General features: G+C 34.4%; 2 protein-coding genes across 2 annotated transcripts in view; one reads left to right on the top strand and one right to left on the bottom strand.

Annotated features, from left to right (window-relative positions):
- The first annotated feature begins 750 nt into the window (after positions 1 to 750).
- Positions 751 to 9504, top strand: LOC115992047 (2-alkenal reductase (NADP(+)-dependent)). The gene is made up of 5 exons (XM_031116090.1): positions 751 to 1174; positions 2706 to 2883; positions 8424 to 8590; positions 8735 to 8817; positions 8930 to 9504. The coding sequence occupies exons 1-5, from the start codon at positions 953 to 955 to the stop codon at positions 9306 to 9308; spliced, it is 1029 nt and encodes a 342-aa protein (XP_030971950.1). The 5' UTR covers positions 751 to 952; the 3' UTR covers positions 9309 to 9504.
- A 1030-nt stretch (positions 9505 to 10534) lies between these two features.
- LOC115992055 (acetolactate synthase small subunit 1, chloroplastic) overlaps positions 10535 to 12974 on the bottom strand; it is a 38728-nt gene continuing 36288 nt past the window's right edge. The window contains exon 12 of the mRNA XM_031116101.1: positions 10535 to 11508. Coding sequence (XP_030971961.1) covers positions 11425 to 11508 — 84 coding nt within the window. The 3' untranslated portion in view covers positions 10535 to 11424. The remainder of the gene's footprint in view (positions 11509 to 12974) is intronic.

Genomic DNA, 12974 nt, shown 5'->3' on the forward strand with positions numbered 1-12974 from the left:
CCTAATGTTCAAGGATTTTTTTTGCCATTTAGCATCATTTTAGCAACAATTTCGTTATATAGCTTGTTTTTGAAACATTTTAAAAAACTAACATCTCAAGTTTGTTAGACTCAATTGCAATTAAAGAAACCGAGTCTAAAACACTCAATCTATGCTCTAGCAGAGGTTGATGTGGATCTTTTGTACATGTGGATCTTAAGTCTAATACACTCGATTTATGCTTTGGAGAAGAAATATCAAATATTACACATCTGATCTTAAGAACACGGAGAAGAAGAAGAAAGATTTTTTTGCAGGTGGGTTTGGTTTTGCAAGTAGAGACGGAAACAAAGGGATGGATTTGGTTTTGCCATGGGTGGGTTTGGTTTTGCCGTGGGTCTCTTCTTCTTCTTCCTCTTCTTCTTTTCCTTCTTTCTTCTTCTTCTCCTTCTTTCTGCTTTGTTCTTCTTCTTCGTTTCTTAGATCAGTAAGACTAAATCGAGTGCATGAGACTCAAGTTCTACGTGTATAAAAATTTCCACATCAACCTTTTAGAGCATGAAATTCAAGTGCATGAGACTTGATTTCATACGTTGAAATTGAGTCTAACAAACTCGAGATGTTAGTTTGCTAAAATGTTTCAAAAACATGCTAACTAACGAAATTGTTGCTAAAATGATGCTAAATGGCAAAAAAAATCCAGTGTTCAAAGTCAAACGTGAATGGTAGGTTAGTTTAATTGTCACCTACTACCGGGCTATCACTCTACTTAATAGTGTTCAACTTGTGTGTGGGTAAGAGAGTAAGAGACTAACTGCCATTAGTTTAAATTAAATTTGAAGCTTTTCCAACAGTGCCTACTGCAACAAACTAAGCATAAAGCAAAACCCAGTTTCTCCATCAATTCCATATTACTCTTTCATCATCTAGGTCTGGGGTGTGTGAGGAGATATTGAGTCATTGTTAATTTGCTATGGAGGAAGTGGACAACAAGCAAGTTATATTCAAAGGATACATAGAGAGACCACCAAAAGAGACAGATATGGAAATCAAGGTTAGCAAGATTAAGCTCAGGGCTCCTAAAGGGTCAGGAGCTATTCTGGTCAAGAATCTGTACCTATCTTGTGACCCTTTCATGAGGGGCCGTATGCGTGATTTCCAGGGCTCTTACATTCCCCCCTTTGTTCCTGGTCAGGTCGTCATCATCATCTCTTCCACTACTCTTACTGCACTTAATTACATTACCCCCTTTATTCATTTGCTTTGGAATTCTGTGTTATTTCTTGTTGTGATATTGATGTTGTTCTAGCCATTGTTTGAGAAATTCAATTTTGCCCACATGCATATCTCATTTGGAAGTTTCATTGTTCAATTAAATTTAATTTGTTATGATAACACCCAAAACTCTAGAAGATTTTGCACAGGAGAAGCTCGTATTGCCAGTGACCTTTGTTAGGAACTCAAACACATATGAGATTATTGTTAAAGTCACATCCCCAAGAAATTGGACTCACCTGTAACTGTATTTTACAAATAATGTTTGTTTTTTACGATTATGTTCAAATAGAATCTATTTATGATATTACGATGTCTCACGAGTAAAGACTGAATGGTCAAAGTTTAGTTACAAAACTAATTGTAACCTAAGATTACAATATTACTTAATAAAATAAACATTACTGCATATTTTGAAAATCTTACCATTGAATTGCATGTTTTTTACACTCTTAATACATATTTCAAATTTTATGTCAATCGGATATTATTTACTATATGATCTATAAGTTATATATTATGCATAATTTTAAACTATAAAAATTTACAATAAAAAAAATTATTGATGACATAGCTATTAATCTTTAATTTTCTAGAAATTTTGCAAGCATGGAGGATATAAGAAGAAGATGTAATCTAATGGTGAATTTGTTAAAATGAACCTCAAATAAAAAGATAAAGATAAAGATATTGAGTAAAGTTATAGTCTAACCAGTTTTATAGCTAAATTTTGTCCATATATTAATAGCCAAAACTTAGAGAAAATCAAATTAGATTTTAATTGGATTTTCAATTTTACATTATGTATCCCATTTAATTTTTAATTTTGTACCATGTGAATTATTGTGTAAAAAATAAAAATCGAAGAGTCTAGATCTAATTAGAGTCTAAATTAGATTTCAATTGGATTCTAATTTTCTGTCATGTGTTTATATATATAAGCTTTTAATTTTTGTGGCAAGTGAATTATTGGGTGCAAAAACCAAAGAGTTTAAAACCAATTAAATTCTAAATCATATATATATATATATATAATGAGAAACCATTACATATTTTAAAAATGTATAGTTTAAAAAAAGTGTAAACTAATACCATGTATAATTTAAAACTCTTCTAAATATATATATATATATATATATATAATTTTAATTATATAATTGTGATTGTTTTTAATTATACCCGTGCATATGCACGGGACTACACACTAGTAATCCAGTTAAATGCTAAAACACTACTTCCTTATATCAAAATAAATAAGTTTAAAAAAATAAAATAAATAAAAACTGTTGATCATTTTTTCTCGTACTTGTCCTTATAATAGCATGAAAGAATATAGGAGCTTGAGCTTCCATATAGTCTCTCTTGTTTCTAGTAGTTGACTTAACATGAAAATAATTTCTTTATAAAAGTCATTTTCTACAATTTCTCAACAATGCTATGTTTTGATGAAGGCCTTGGAAGGATTTGGCGTATACAAAGTTATAGATTCCGAGAATTCAGATTTCAAGCCTGGTGATTTATTTTCTGGACTTACTGGGTGGGAAGAATACAGCTTAATTTGCAGACCACAGCAGTTTAGGAAAATTCAGCAAGATAATATTCCTCTTTCATACCATGTTGGCCTTCTCGGTATAATAACTTGCTAAATTTGATATTGCTTCTCTTTCACCTAAGCACACAAGAAACATTTAAATATTTTCCAATTGTTTTGACAATGATTTCTTAGTCTCAGTTACGCTTTCTCGCTTACTATGCCTAGAAGTTTCATGCAACAGATGATAATCATAATGGTTTTTCTTGCTATATGTTATGATCCTAAATGCCGCTTTAGGATAAAGCTTATATAGGGTGGTTAATGCTGGATTGGCAAAGGATTGAAAAATTAAAATAAATTAATAGATGACATCTGCCATTGCCCATCATATAACTTCATTCTTTGCCTTTTCCTTTATGAAAATCTTTTGAAATCAAACCATGGAACATTTCAATTTAGTATTGATGGTCAGGGTTTCAAGGACCTATCTGCTTCTCGACTGTCCAAGTTCAATATTATCTCCCTGTAAACTCTTTATGATTGTAATTAGATTTTTGTAGTCTGATCACTGATGATGATAGTACACCAAAACACTTTATCTGCTCGTTAAAAGGGAGTATGGTCTTATCTGTCTGAAGTAATATATTTAGTGTTCTTTTTTATTATTGTAAATAGTTTTCAACATTAACCATTTTGTCAAGTCATTTGAGTGACTCATTCTAGGGAACTGGTTGGCTCATATTATGACAAATGCATAATTGCAAAAGGTATAGTTTTTTTTTTTTTTTAATTCTAAATAGGGGCACGTTAAATTGATTGTTCATTTGATAAAACACGACACACGATGTAGGAGACGCAAAAAGATTATTATTTGGTATTATTTATGTTTGCAAGCCAATTATATTTTATGCTTTAGGTCCTATTAGTTTATTGGGCTAGTATTTTAATTTAGAAGCAAGGTTATTTTTGTAATAAGGCAATTAGGGCTTCCTAGCCAATTATAATTAAGGTTTAGCAATCCTTTATAAGCAATCTATTGTACTTCTTGAGAGATAGTTGATATTTTGATGAATGAAAAAAAATGGCCGTTTGGTCTCTCTTTGGTCTGGTGTTAACTTCAGGTCTACCCTAGGTGCCGACTTCTAGTGATTTCCCTGCTTGGTGTTGATTCCAAGCAAGGCTTAGGTGCTGACTCCTAGGTCATATCCCTTTATTTTATTGTTGTTTCAGTTTTGTTCTGATTGTCTTGCGTCATTTTTGGTATCAGAGCAAACACCGATCTGCTGAAGTACCACCACTAGAAAGAATCAAAAAAATCACACACACCAAAAAAAAAAAAAAAAAATTCCCATCACTACCGTGTTTTTCACCACTAGAAAGTTATCTTTGTCATTTTCCTGCTTGGTACCAAAAAGCTGTCCTATAGTTGTGCTACCCATCAGAAGACTAGATATTCATGCCAATCAAAGACTCTAATCCAAAATCCCATAATCAAGTCTCCAAATCCCTTGCAACCACAAAGACAGAGAGGAGAAATAAGAGCCCATTGCTGCAATCGTGCCACACTACCACCAACAAACCACCATGTTCAAATCAGGTCGAATCCTTTCACAGCAGTTGCTACGCATGCCACCACCACCACCTCCATGAGCCGTCGCTTCAATTGGTTGTCCTCACCATCACCTTTTTTCCGCGCCGCCATGATTTCAGTTTTGCCTAGTGTACGAAGCTGCAATCTAATCAATCTCCATCGTTTAGATGTCATGAGGTAACCCACTAGCCTTGTCTAAACCCAATCTCTTTATTTTTTAAACCATCAAGCTAACCCGACCCACTTTTATAACCCAGACCATTACCTAATCTGGCCCATTTGTTAACAAGCCTAAAGCCCACATTTTACAACACCGGTTTTCTTTAAAAAATAAAAAATAAATAAAAAAATACAAGACCCAGCCCACGAAATCCAAACTTGTCAACCAGCCCAGTCCCAGCAACTATTTGAGAGAATAGTCTTAGAAGCCTATTCCAACGATCTGTCCAAAGAACATCACAGCAACCTAGGTTCTTATTCTAACTTCCAACTATTTTAGAGAATCATGGTAATATCAGAAGCACCTTATTTTGATGGTTGTAAAACTAATCCACGGGATTTTGTCAACTGGATGAATGGGATGGAGCAATTCTTTGAGCAAGTAAATTTTGTAGAAAACAAAAAGGTTAGGTATGCAAAGTTGAAGTTAAAAGATGGAGCACAAATGTTTTGGGAGAATCTTGAGTATTTCCGATATCTAAAGTATGAACCTACCATTAGTGTAAGGGAAGATATGAAAGAAAAGGTTTGTAATGAGTATTTATCACTATACTTTCGAGCTAAGTATCTACCACAATCTCAATGTGGTACTTTTCAAGTTGTAGCACATAGGATGAATCCTCATCCCATTTCATGTCCTTAGCACACTTTTGAACAATCTATCAAGGAATTATCTACCAAGGAATTATCTGTAAAGCTCATGAAAGATGTTCAAGACATGATTGCTCAGATGAAGCAAATGAAGACTCAAACCGACTCAATTGGGAAACCAAGGATAATTGATCACAATGAACTTATTGCTGCCCTTATAGAAGACAACATTGATAATGATATCTTGGTCGTGGAGAATCCTCAAGCAACACCAAAGCCTAATGTTGATACAGACGTACATGCCTTGACAAGTGTTGCTTTAACATGCGTGCAAGGAAATGAATCTATTGAAGAGCAGCAAGGTGAAGAGATGGTTTCTAAAGAGAGTATTATGTTAGAGGGTGCACATGATGTGATATTGGAGCTAATGAATCTACTTTTGATCAGCCTTCCATGGTGCATGAAGACAAACACTTTGCTAAAGTGGAGAAAGTGGATAACATAATACTTCCAATGGTTCAAGATAAGATTATGTTGATTCCACACATTGATTTTGTTATTTCAGAAGAGTTTGACATGGTGGAATTCAAGATTTTTCTTTTCTCTATGCTCCCTAAGGTGATTCCAGACTTGAAATAAGTGTTACTTGACAGCATCCTAATCCTTCAACGCTTTAGAACTCAAAGTCGAGTTTTTTCCAACCAAAGGAGAATGATGCGGGAGACGCAAGAAGATTATTATTTAGTATTATTTATGTTTGCAAGCCAATTGTATTTTTATGCTTTAGGTCCTATTAGTTTATTGAGCTATTAGTATTTTAATTTAGAAGCAAGGTTATTTTTGTAACAACGCAATTAGGGTTTCCTAGCCAATTAGAATTAGGGTTTAGCAATACTTTATAAGCAACCTGTTGTACTCCTTGAGAGATAGTTGATATTTTGATTAATGAAAAATGGTCGTTTGGTCTCTCTTTGGTCTGGTGCTGACTCCAGGTGTACCCTAGGTGCCAACTCTTAGTGGTTTTCCCGCTTGGTGCTGACTCCTAGGTCATATCCCTTTATTTTATTGTTGTTTCAGTTTTGTTCTAGTTGTCCTGCGTTACACAATCTGTCTTTTCTAAATATGTTAGTGAAGCACTAGTTCTGTGTGCCGTGTCTATGGTTCTTGCTCAATTTGTGAATTCTTTTCCTTGATTGACACAATGACCCATTATGGCACCTTTACTTATGTTGATTGAGTAGTTAAACAAGTAGAGAAACTTTCAACATGGTTATGTCTTAGGCCCTAAACAAAATTGTTCAAATTAACTATGGCTCTGCCTATTAACGTGAGTCCTAAAGGACCTAGATAATTTGGCCAAGAATCCTCATTCTTTATATCAACAGGACAGCTCTTATCATGGACACTTCAACAGTCAGACTGATCTAGCTGTTTTAAAGTAGTAATAATAATAATAATAATTCATATGCTGAACATAACCTTTATCATATGATTGTGATGATGTTTGCTTTTATAAAATGGATAAAATCAATTTCCAGGGAGGGTTGGCATCATTGGACCACTTCTAACAACCAGGGCAGCTTCAAATTCACATTTTCTATTTTGCAATAGAAGATACTACATTGATTTTCTATTTGATTCAAATTTCTTAGCAAGTGTTTTTTTCGGTATGTTTTTCTTACATAGTTAATATTTGATGGTTCTCTCCAAATTTTGTTCTGCCCAAAGAAAGGTGTTGCGGTGAGGCTTCATGTCAACCCTTTGGCTTAATTAGGAGTTACAGTAATCATAATTCTAACACTGATCCTCACATGCTAGACCAGATTCCCTCCAAATTAGTGGAGCATAACACTAAAATATTTTATTGAAATGGAGGAATAGAGAGTAGACAAGTTCAAACTCAAAAATTTTCTCTAATACCATGATATATTACTAATGATCTTAAAATCTTAAGCTTATGGGAAAGGAAAAATTTAATCATTTAACTATAACTCTAACATGGACCAAAAAACCTCTGCTCAAAAAAGAAGTTACTTGCTTACTTGTTGATGCTGTGAAAAGCCACGACAATTAGTTGATAAGGGATTCTCAAAATTGTTGTGTATAAACTCTGTACTTTGTAAATAAAAAAGTTAGATATTCCTGTAGGGGCTAGGGTCCAAAATAATGTATTGTGTCTTGGGCCTTGTCCGAGAACACTAACAAGTCCGAGGAGAAGAAGATAACTTAAATGATCCACATTAAAAGTCTCATCAGTGGGAGATGGAGGGAAGGGGGTCCGAGGAGGAACTCCTCCTCGGACACAACAAATGCAAACCAAGTGTGTACTCTAGCAATCGAAATGCACCTCATGAACATGTGAAAGGGAAGGAAACTCAAAATATCTAAGGAAAAGCTGCTACCACCACACCACCACATTAAATGTACTGCAGCTACTTTTCTGACCACATTAATGTGGAGAGGACCCCTAAATAGTGGTGTCTTGGCTGCCACAACTCACAAAAGGCTGAAAAGGGTGTCTGATGGGATGGGTACTCAAGTGGGGATCCAGATGATCAACAAGTATAAGGTCTAGATGATCAAAAAGGAGTTATATAATGTGGAAGAGCCCCCATGAGTGGAAGAGGAGAAAGGAGGGAGAGAGAACATTGGAGCATACTAAACAATCTTAATATTCAATTGTGATCAGTATACGTTAGACTTTGGCCTCCTCGGACTAAACATCCATTGACACTGATGTCTTTTATTTGTACTTGATTGTCTCTTAACTCCATATTAGTCGTTGCCCAACTCATTAAGATCTAGTTCTTTGACTCATACTCTACAAAATTCATTGTATTAGGCTTATTAGACCAAGACTCCATACATTTGGGTCTGGGCACCAAATCTTGCCCTTATAATTCCTTTTTGGAAATAAAAATTTAAAATTCTTCAGAGTAACGATTATCACACACTCCTTATTACACACTCATTGTACACACACTGCCACATGGATTGAAAATCATGTTTTTAAAACATGATTTCAATGAAAATTGTGAAATCATAATTTAAATTTTAACTGAAATCATGTTTTAAAAACCCAATTTCAAAGGGAGTGTGTACAAAGCGTACAATAGCGATTGTGTAATAAGATTTTCTATTCTTCAAAATATGGAGATAAGATAAATTATTTCTTAGTAAGATCGTGTTTCAGTCATCTAAAGTAGTACTAAGAAGATTTCTTATTGGATACAGGCATGCCAGGTTTTACTGCTTATGTAGGATTCTTTGAGGTCTGCTCCCCTAAGAAAGGGGAATATGTCTTTGTCTCTGCAGCTTCTGGAGCCGTTGGTCAGCTTGTTGGCCAACTTGCGAAGTTGCATGGTTGCCATGTAGTTGGAAGTGCTGGCACAAGCCAAAAAGTAGGTTTCTTTTCTTTTCCTTTCTTTTAGTAAAAACATTTTAAACAAATATGTTTTATTAGGCTTTTCTGAAGATAAGATAGACTCTTCACTATATGATTAATCAACTCCAACAAACAAAATAACTTAAATGAGCCATTTTAGGTTGACCTTCTCAAGAATAAGCTTGGATTCGATGAAGCTTTTAACTACAAGGAAGAACTAGACCTTGATGCAACATTGAAAAGGTTAATTATTAGTTTTTTTTCATTCTATATGTCATCTTTTTTTTTCTTTTTCTCATTGAAATAATATGGTTACAATTTTCTTTCTATTTTCTCTGGCTGACTTATCTAATAGGTACTTTCCACAAGGCATTGACATCTACTTTGATAATGTGGGTGGAGAGATGCTTGATGCAGCACTTCTAAACATGAGGATTAATGGCCGAATTGCAGTTTGTGGGGCAGTGTCCCAGCAGAGCCTCTCTAAGCCACAAGGGATTCACAACTTGTACAGTCTCATTATAAAGTCCATCAAAATGCAGGGATTCCTGCAACACAATTACTTGCACCTATACCCACGCTTCATGGAACATGTTATCAGTTATTACAAGCAAGGTAAAATTTTTTACATTGAAGACATGAACGAAGGTTTGGAAAGTGCTCCAGCTGCCCTTGCTGGACTCTTTTCTGGAAAAAATGTTGGTAAGCAAGTCATTCGAGTAGCCTCCGAATGAGTGTTGCCTAATGTGACATTACATGACAAAGGTGAAATGTGTTAATGTGACATTCCATGACAAAGGTGAAATGTGCTCTAGGCTTCACGATGAATCATGAATGAGACATTCAACAGTGCTCTAATTGAAATACCCTTGTATGAATCATGATTGAAACATTTAAAATAAATATCTGTGATTTCATTTAGAGTTTGTATCTAGCTATGTATTTTATTTGTTATTGTCAATGTCCATTACGGCAATCAAGTCGTCACCGTCCAAATGGCACTACTTGTTTTAGCAAAAAGAGTATCTGTAAAATCAACTTCCATATTAATGTATGGCCAATATGTTGGGAAATTGCCTCAAATTCCAATTGTGATTAGAAAAGTCAATTAGGTTTCCTAGTTAAAAAAAGAAACATTAATTTAGGTTTCCTTAGTGTGGAAGGAAAGACTATTCCTTAGTGAGGAAAGAAAGTCTATTCCTTGGTATGAAGGAAGGACTATTCCTTGTGGTAGAAGAAAAGTCTATTCTTTATTAAAAAAGTAATATATTCTTAATTCAAGAGGGAACAGAAAAAGAGTCTTATAAATAAACAAAGATACAAAGAATTTGATGACTTTGGCTTTGGCCCAAGGGTCCTCCCTTTGGGGAGAGGAAAAATAGAGTGTGAAACCAATAGAGAATAAAAGGGATTTTCATTTGGAAGGAACACGAGGAAGGAGAGAGTAAGGGGCTGCTTCCTTCGAAAAGACCAAGAGCAAAGAAAGAGGAAGCCACACAAGAAAAAAGAGAGAGCAACCAAGAGTGAGCCGCTTTGAGAAAAGAAGACAGCCAAGAGATAGTTGTGTGTGGAGAAAAAAATAAAAAGGAAAAAGTAAAGCGTTGCCGCCTTTGAGAGAAATAATTAGTGTGTGAGAGCAAAGAAAAATAAGATATTTTTCTTTGGTCGTGAGACATACATAAGAATTATTGTAATTGATTTGATAATAGAAAAATTATTCAAAATTTTTCCCGTAGTTTTTTCCTTCAAAGAAAAAGGGGTTTCCACGTAAATATTTGTGTTTTTGTGTGTGATTGTTATTTTGGATTGCTAATATTGTTGATAATATTATTTGGAACCCACCACAATGTTGTATTTTATATGTATTATTTTTGCTTTGTAATATTCATTTCCCCAAGGAATTTGTGAAGAACAAAGCCCACTTTTGAGAGGGACATGTAGTAAGTTGGATGACAAGAACTGAATGAATAATGCTAGAAACACAATATTTTCACCACAAATTCACAACAAATTTTAAAATAACAAATTGTTAGTAATAGGCCAAATAAATACGCCAAATAAATGGACAAAGCAGCACTCCCACTAGTTGAAAGACAAAGGGATTTGAGCATTACTTCGGGCTGTGCACATGCCTTCTTAACTTCCATAAGAGGAACCACAGTGTGTGCCGTTGATCTTGATACAACTGTTTGTTTGAGGGAGAATCAATTATTGACCATTGACCTCTCACACCACGACTACTGCCTCAGTATCTTCTGTATCTAATCAGCTACATGCAACATCTCTCACAATGTGTGAATCCCATAAGTGGGTGGAGCTCAAAGCAAGAGAAAATGCAAATGTCTTAGAAAACACTAGTGTTTTCTGAAAGGAATCTACAAACAAATCAATGCCAGAATGGATCAAACACCAAAAAAGAAATTAATTCAGGTCAGTTGCCTTAAGCCTAAATTTGTACAATATGATGATATGGCTACCAGGGGAAAGGTTGAAGCCTTCAATGATAAAAAGACATACATTAAGAAATAAATAAAAAGATAGTTCTTTGAGGTAAACGAACATCTACTCATTTCATTCATATCACAATACATATGTTTAGTTTCGTAAAACACCCGTGAAATATTAAGTTACGACAAGCACCATATTTGTCTGTTGATTGCTCTCCAAAGATACCTAAACGCTGGAGAAGCCAAATTCGCATCTTTTCCTTTACTCTCTAATTATAATTAAAAGATAAAAGGCCAGCAAGAAAAGAGTAATCCATTAAAAGGCAACAGGAGAAAAACTTGCTTACGATGCTTCACCATTATATTATATTATATTATATTATAGAACTCAGCAACTCAAGCATTACAATGGAAGAGGATAGCCACGGAGGTATGTGGAATCTACGCCCGACTCTCGTGCCAATGCCACCCTCCCTGTCCGTGCCACCTTCAAGAAAGAGGAAATTAACTTGTGACCAAAGAGAGAGAGAGAGGGAAATTAAATATAATAACATAGGCATAATTTTTTGACATTTAGTTATCCTTTTTGTTTCTTTTCCCCTTTTATCTACAATATAAATTGTATACCATCTTTTTCTTTCCTTATTTACATGCTCCTGCATTACTCGTATTATTTATCTTTTCTTTCACTTATTTAGCTGCTCTTTTATTACTCCAACTTTTATCATTTCATACTTTTTTTTCCTCAAATATCTCAAACTCTAATTTATTATCTTTCCATTTGACATTTGGTTATCCTTTTTTTTTTTTTTCCCTTTTATTAGCATCTTCATTACTCTACATTCTTATTTTTTTTACTTCCATTTATTTTAATCTACAAATCCTTCAAACTCTTTATTCTTTTTCTCACAACAATTTTGACTTATGGTTTTCTTGTGTTAATAATTTTTTTTTTTTAATTATTGATAGTTACAACAGGGAAGGGGGATTTGATCCCTAAAATGTCTCCATCGGAAACACCAAGGAAGTGCCAACTAGTTGAGTTACAAGACTTTTGGCAAAAAACAAAACTTTTATTTAGCCAGTCTTTTATTATTTCTTCTTTCTTTTTCTTTTTCTCCACAAATTCCTCAATCTCTTCTTTAGTTTCTTCTCAAACTGGTTTTAATGTTCTTTTGGGATTCTTCATTTTAGCTGTACTTGGGCCATTGCAAATGGGACAAGGATTGCCTTCTTTATAATAATTGAAAAAGGATTAGAATTGCTATTGCAAGATATTTACATTCTAAAGATTTTGTTCTTAACTTCTTATGTATACACTTAAATTTATAAAAAAACATAATATTAATAATAAATTTCTTTAAAAAAAAAAAAAAAACTTTCTTTATACACATCTAAATAATTAATTAAAACTTTCGTGCCCACAACTAGTTCAACTAAATCATAGTTAGAAATATGCAGGATAGAATATGTATAGTACCAAATGCACACATTTAAAAATATGGCATAAAAAACATAAATGAAAAAAATAAAAATAAACGTATGTACAGGTGCAAAATACAAAATAAAAAATGACCATCGATGCCAACTTCTTTCTATGATTTTTTTTTTTTTTTGATAATCAAAGAGGGGGCGAGGGCGACCATATGTGACTTAGCCCCTAGGGCATAACCTAATAGGAGCACCCCCCGCTAAGGAATGTTGGACTGAGCCATATCTACTGTGACCGGGGTACCACAGACCTCACGCTAGCACCCCAAGAGAGCCAGAGTGTGGGGCGCAATGCATGCCATGAAAATCCCCCCCCCCCCTTCCTCACATGGTACCCGCCACGACTCGAACAAGGGACCATGAGCATGCACGCGAGATCCCACACCACTGGGCCACCCCTCCTAGGGCAACTTATTTCTTTGATTTTATTCCAATTTAATAGCATACTTTTGTATCTTAATA

Source organism: Quercus lobata, chromosome 1 (assembly GCF_001633185.2).
Source record: "Quercus lobata isolate SW786 chromosome 1, ValleyOak3.0 Primary Assembly, whole genome shotgun sequence".
Taxonomy (NCBI): domain Eukaryota; kingdom Viridiplantae; phylum Streptophyta; class Magnoliopsida; order Fagales; family Fagaceae; genus Quercus; species Quercus lobata.

What these genes read in the sequence shown, in the direction of transcription:
- LOC115992047 (XM_031116090.1), top strand. Translation starts at nt 953, where the DNA reads ATGGAGGAAGTGGACAACAAGCAAGTTATATTCAAAGGATACATAGAG. An exon ending in GTGCTGGCACAAGCCAAAAA is followed by an intron (nt 8,591 to 8,734) that starts GTAGGTTTCTTT and finishes GAGCCATTTTAG; the next exon opens with GTTGACCTTCTCAAGAATAA. An exon ending in CTTGATGCAACATTGAAAAG is followed by an intron (nt 8,818 to 8,929) that starts GTTAATTATTAG and finishes CTTATCTAATAG; the next exon opens with GTACTTTCCACAAGGCATTG.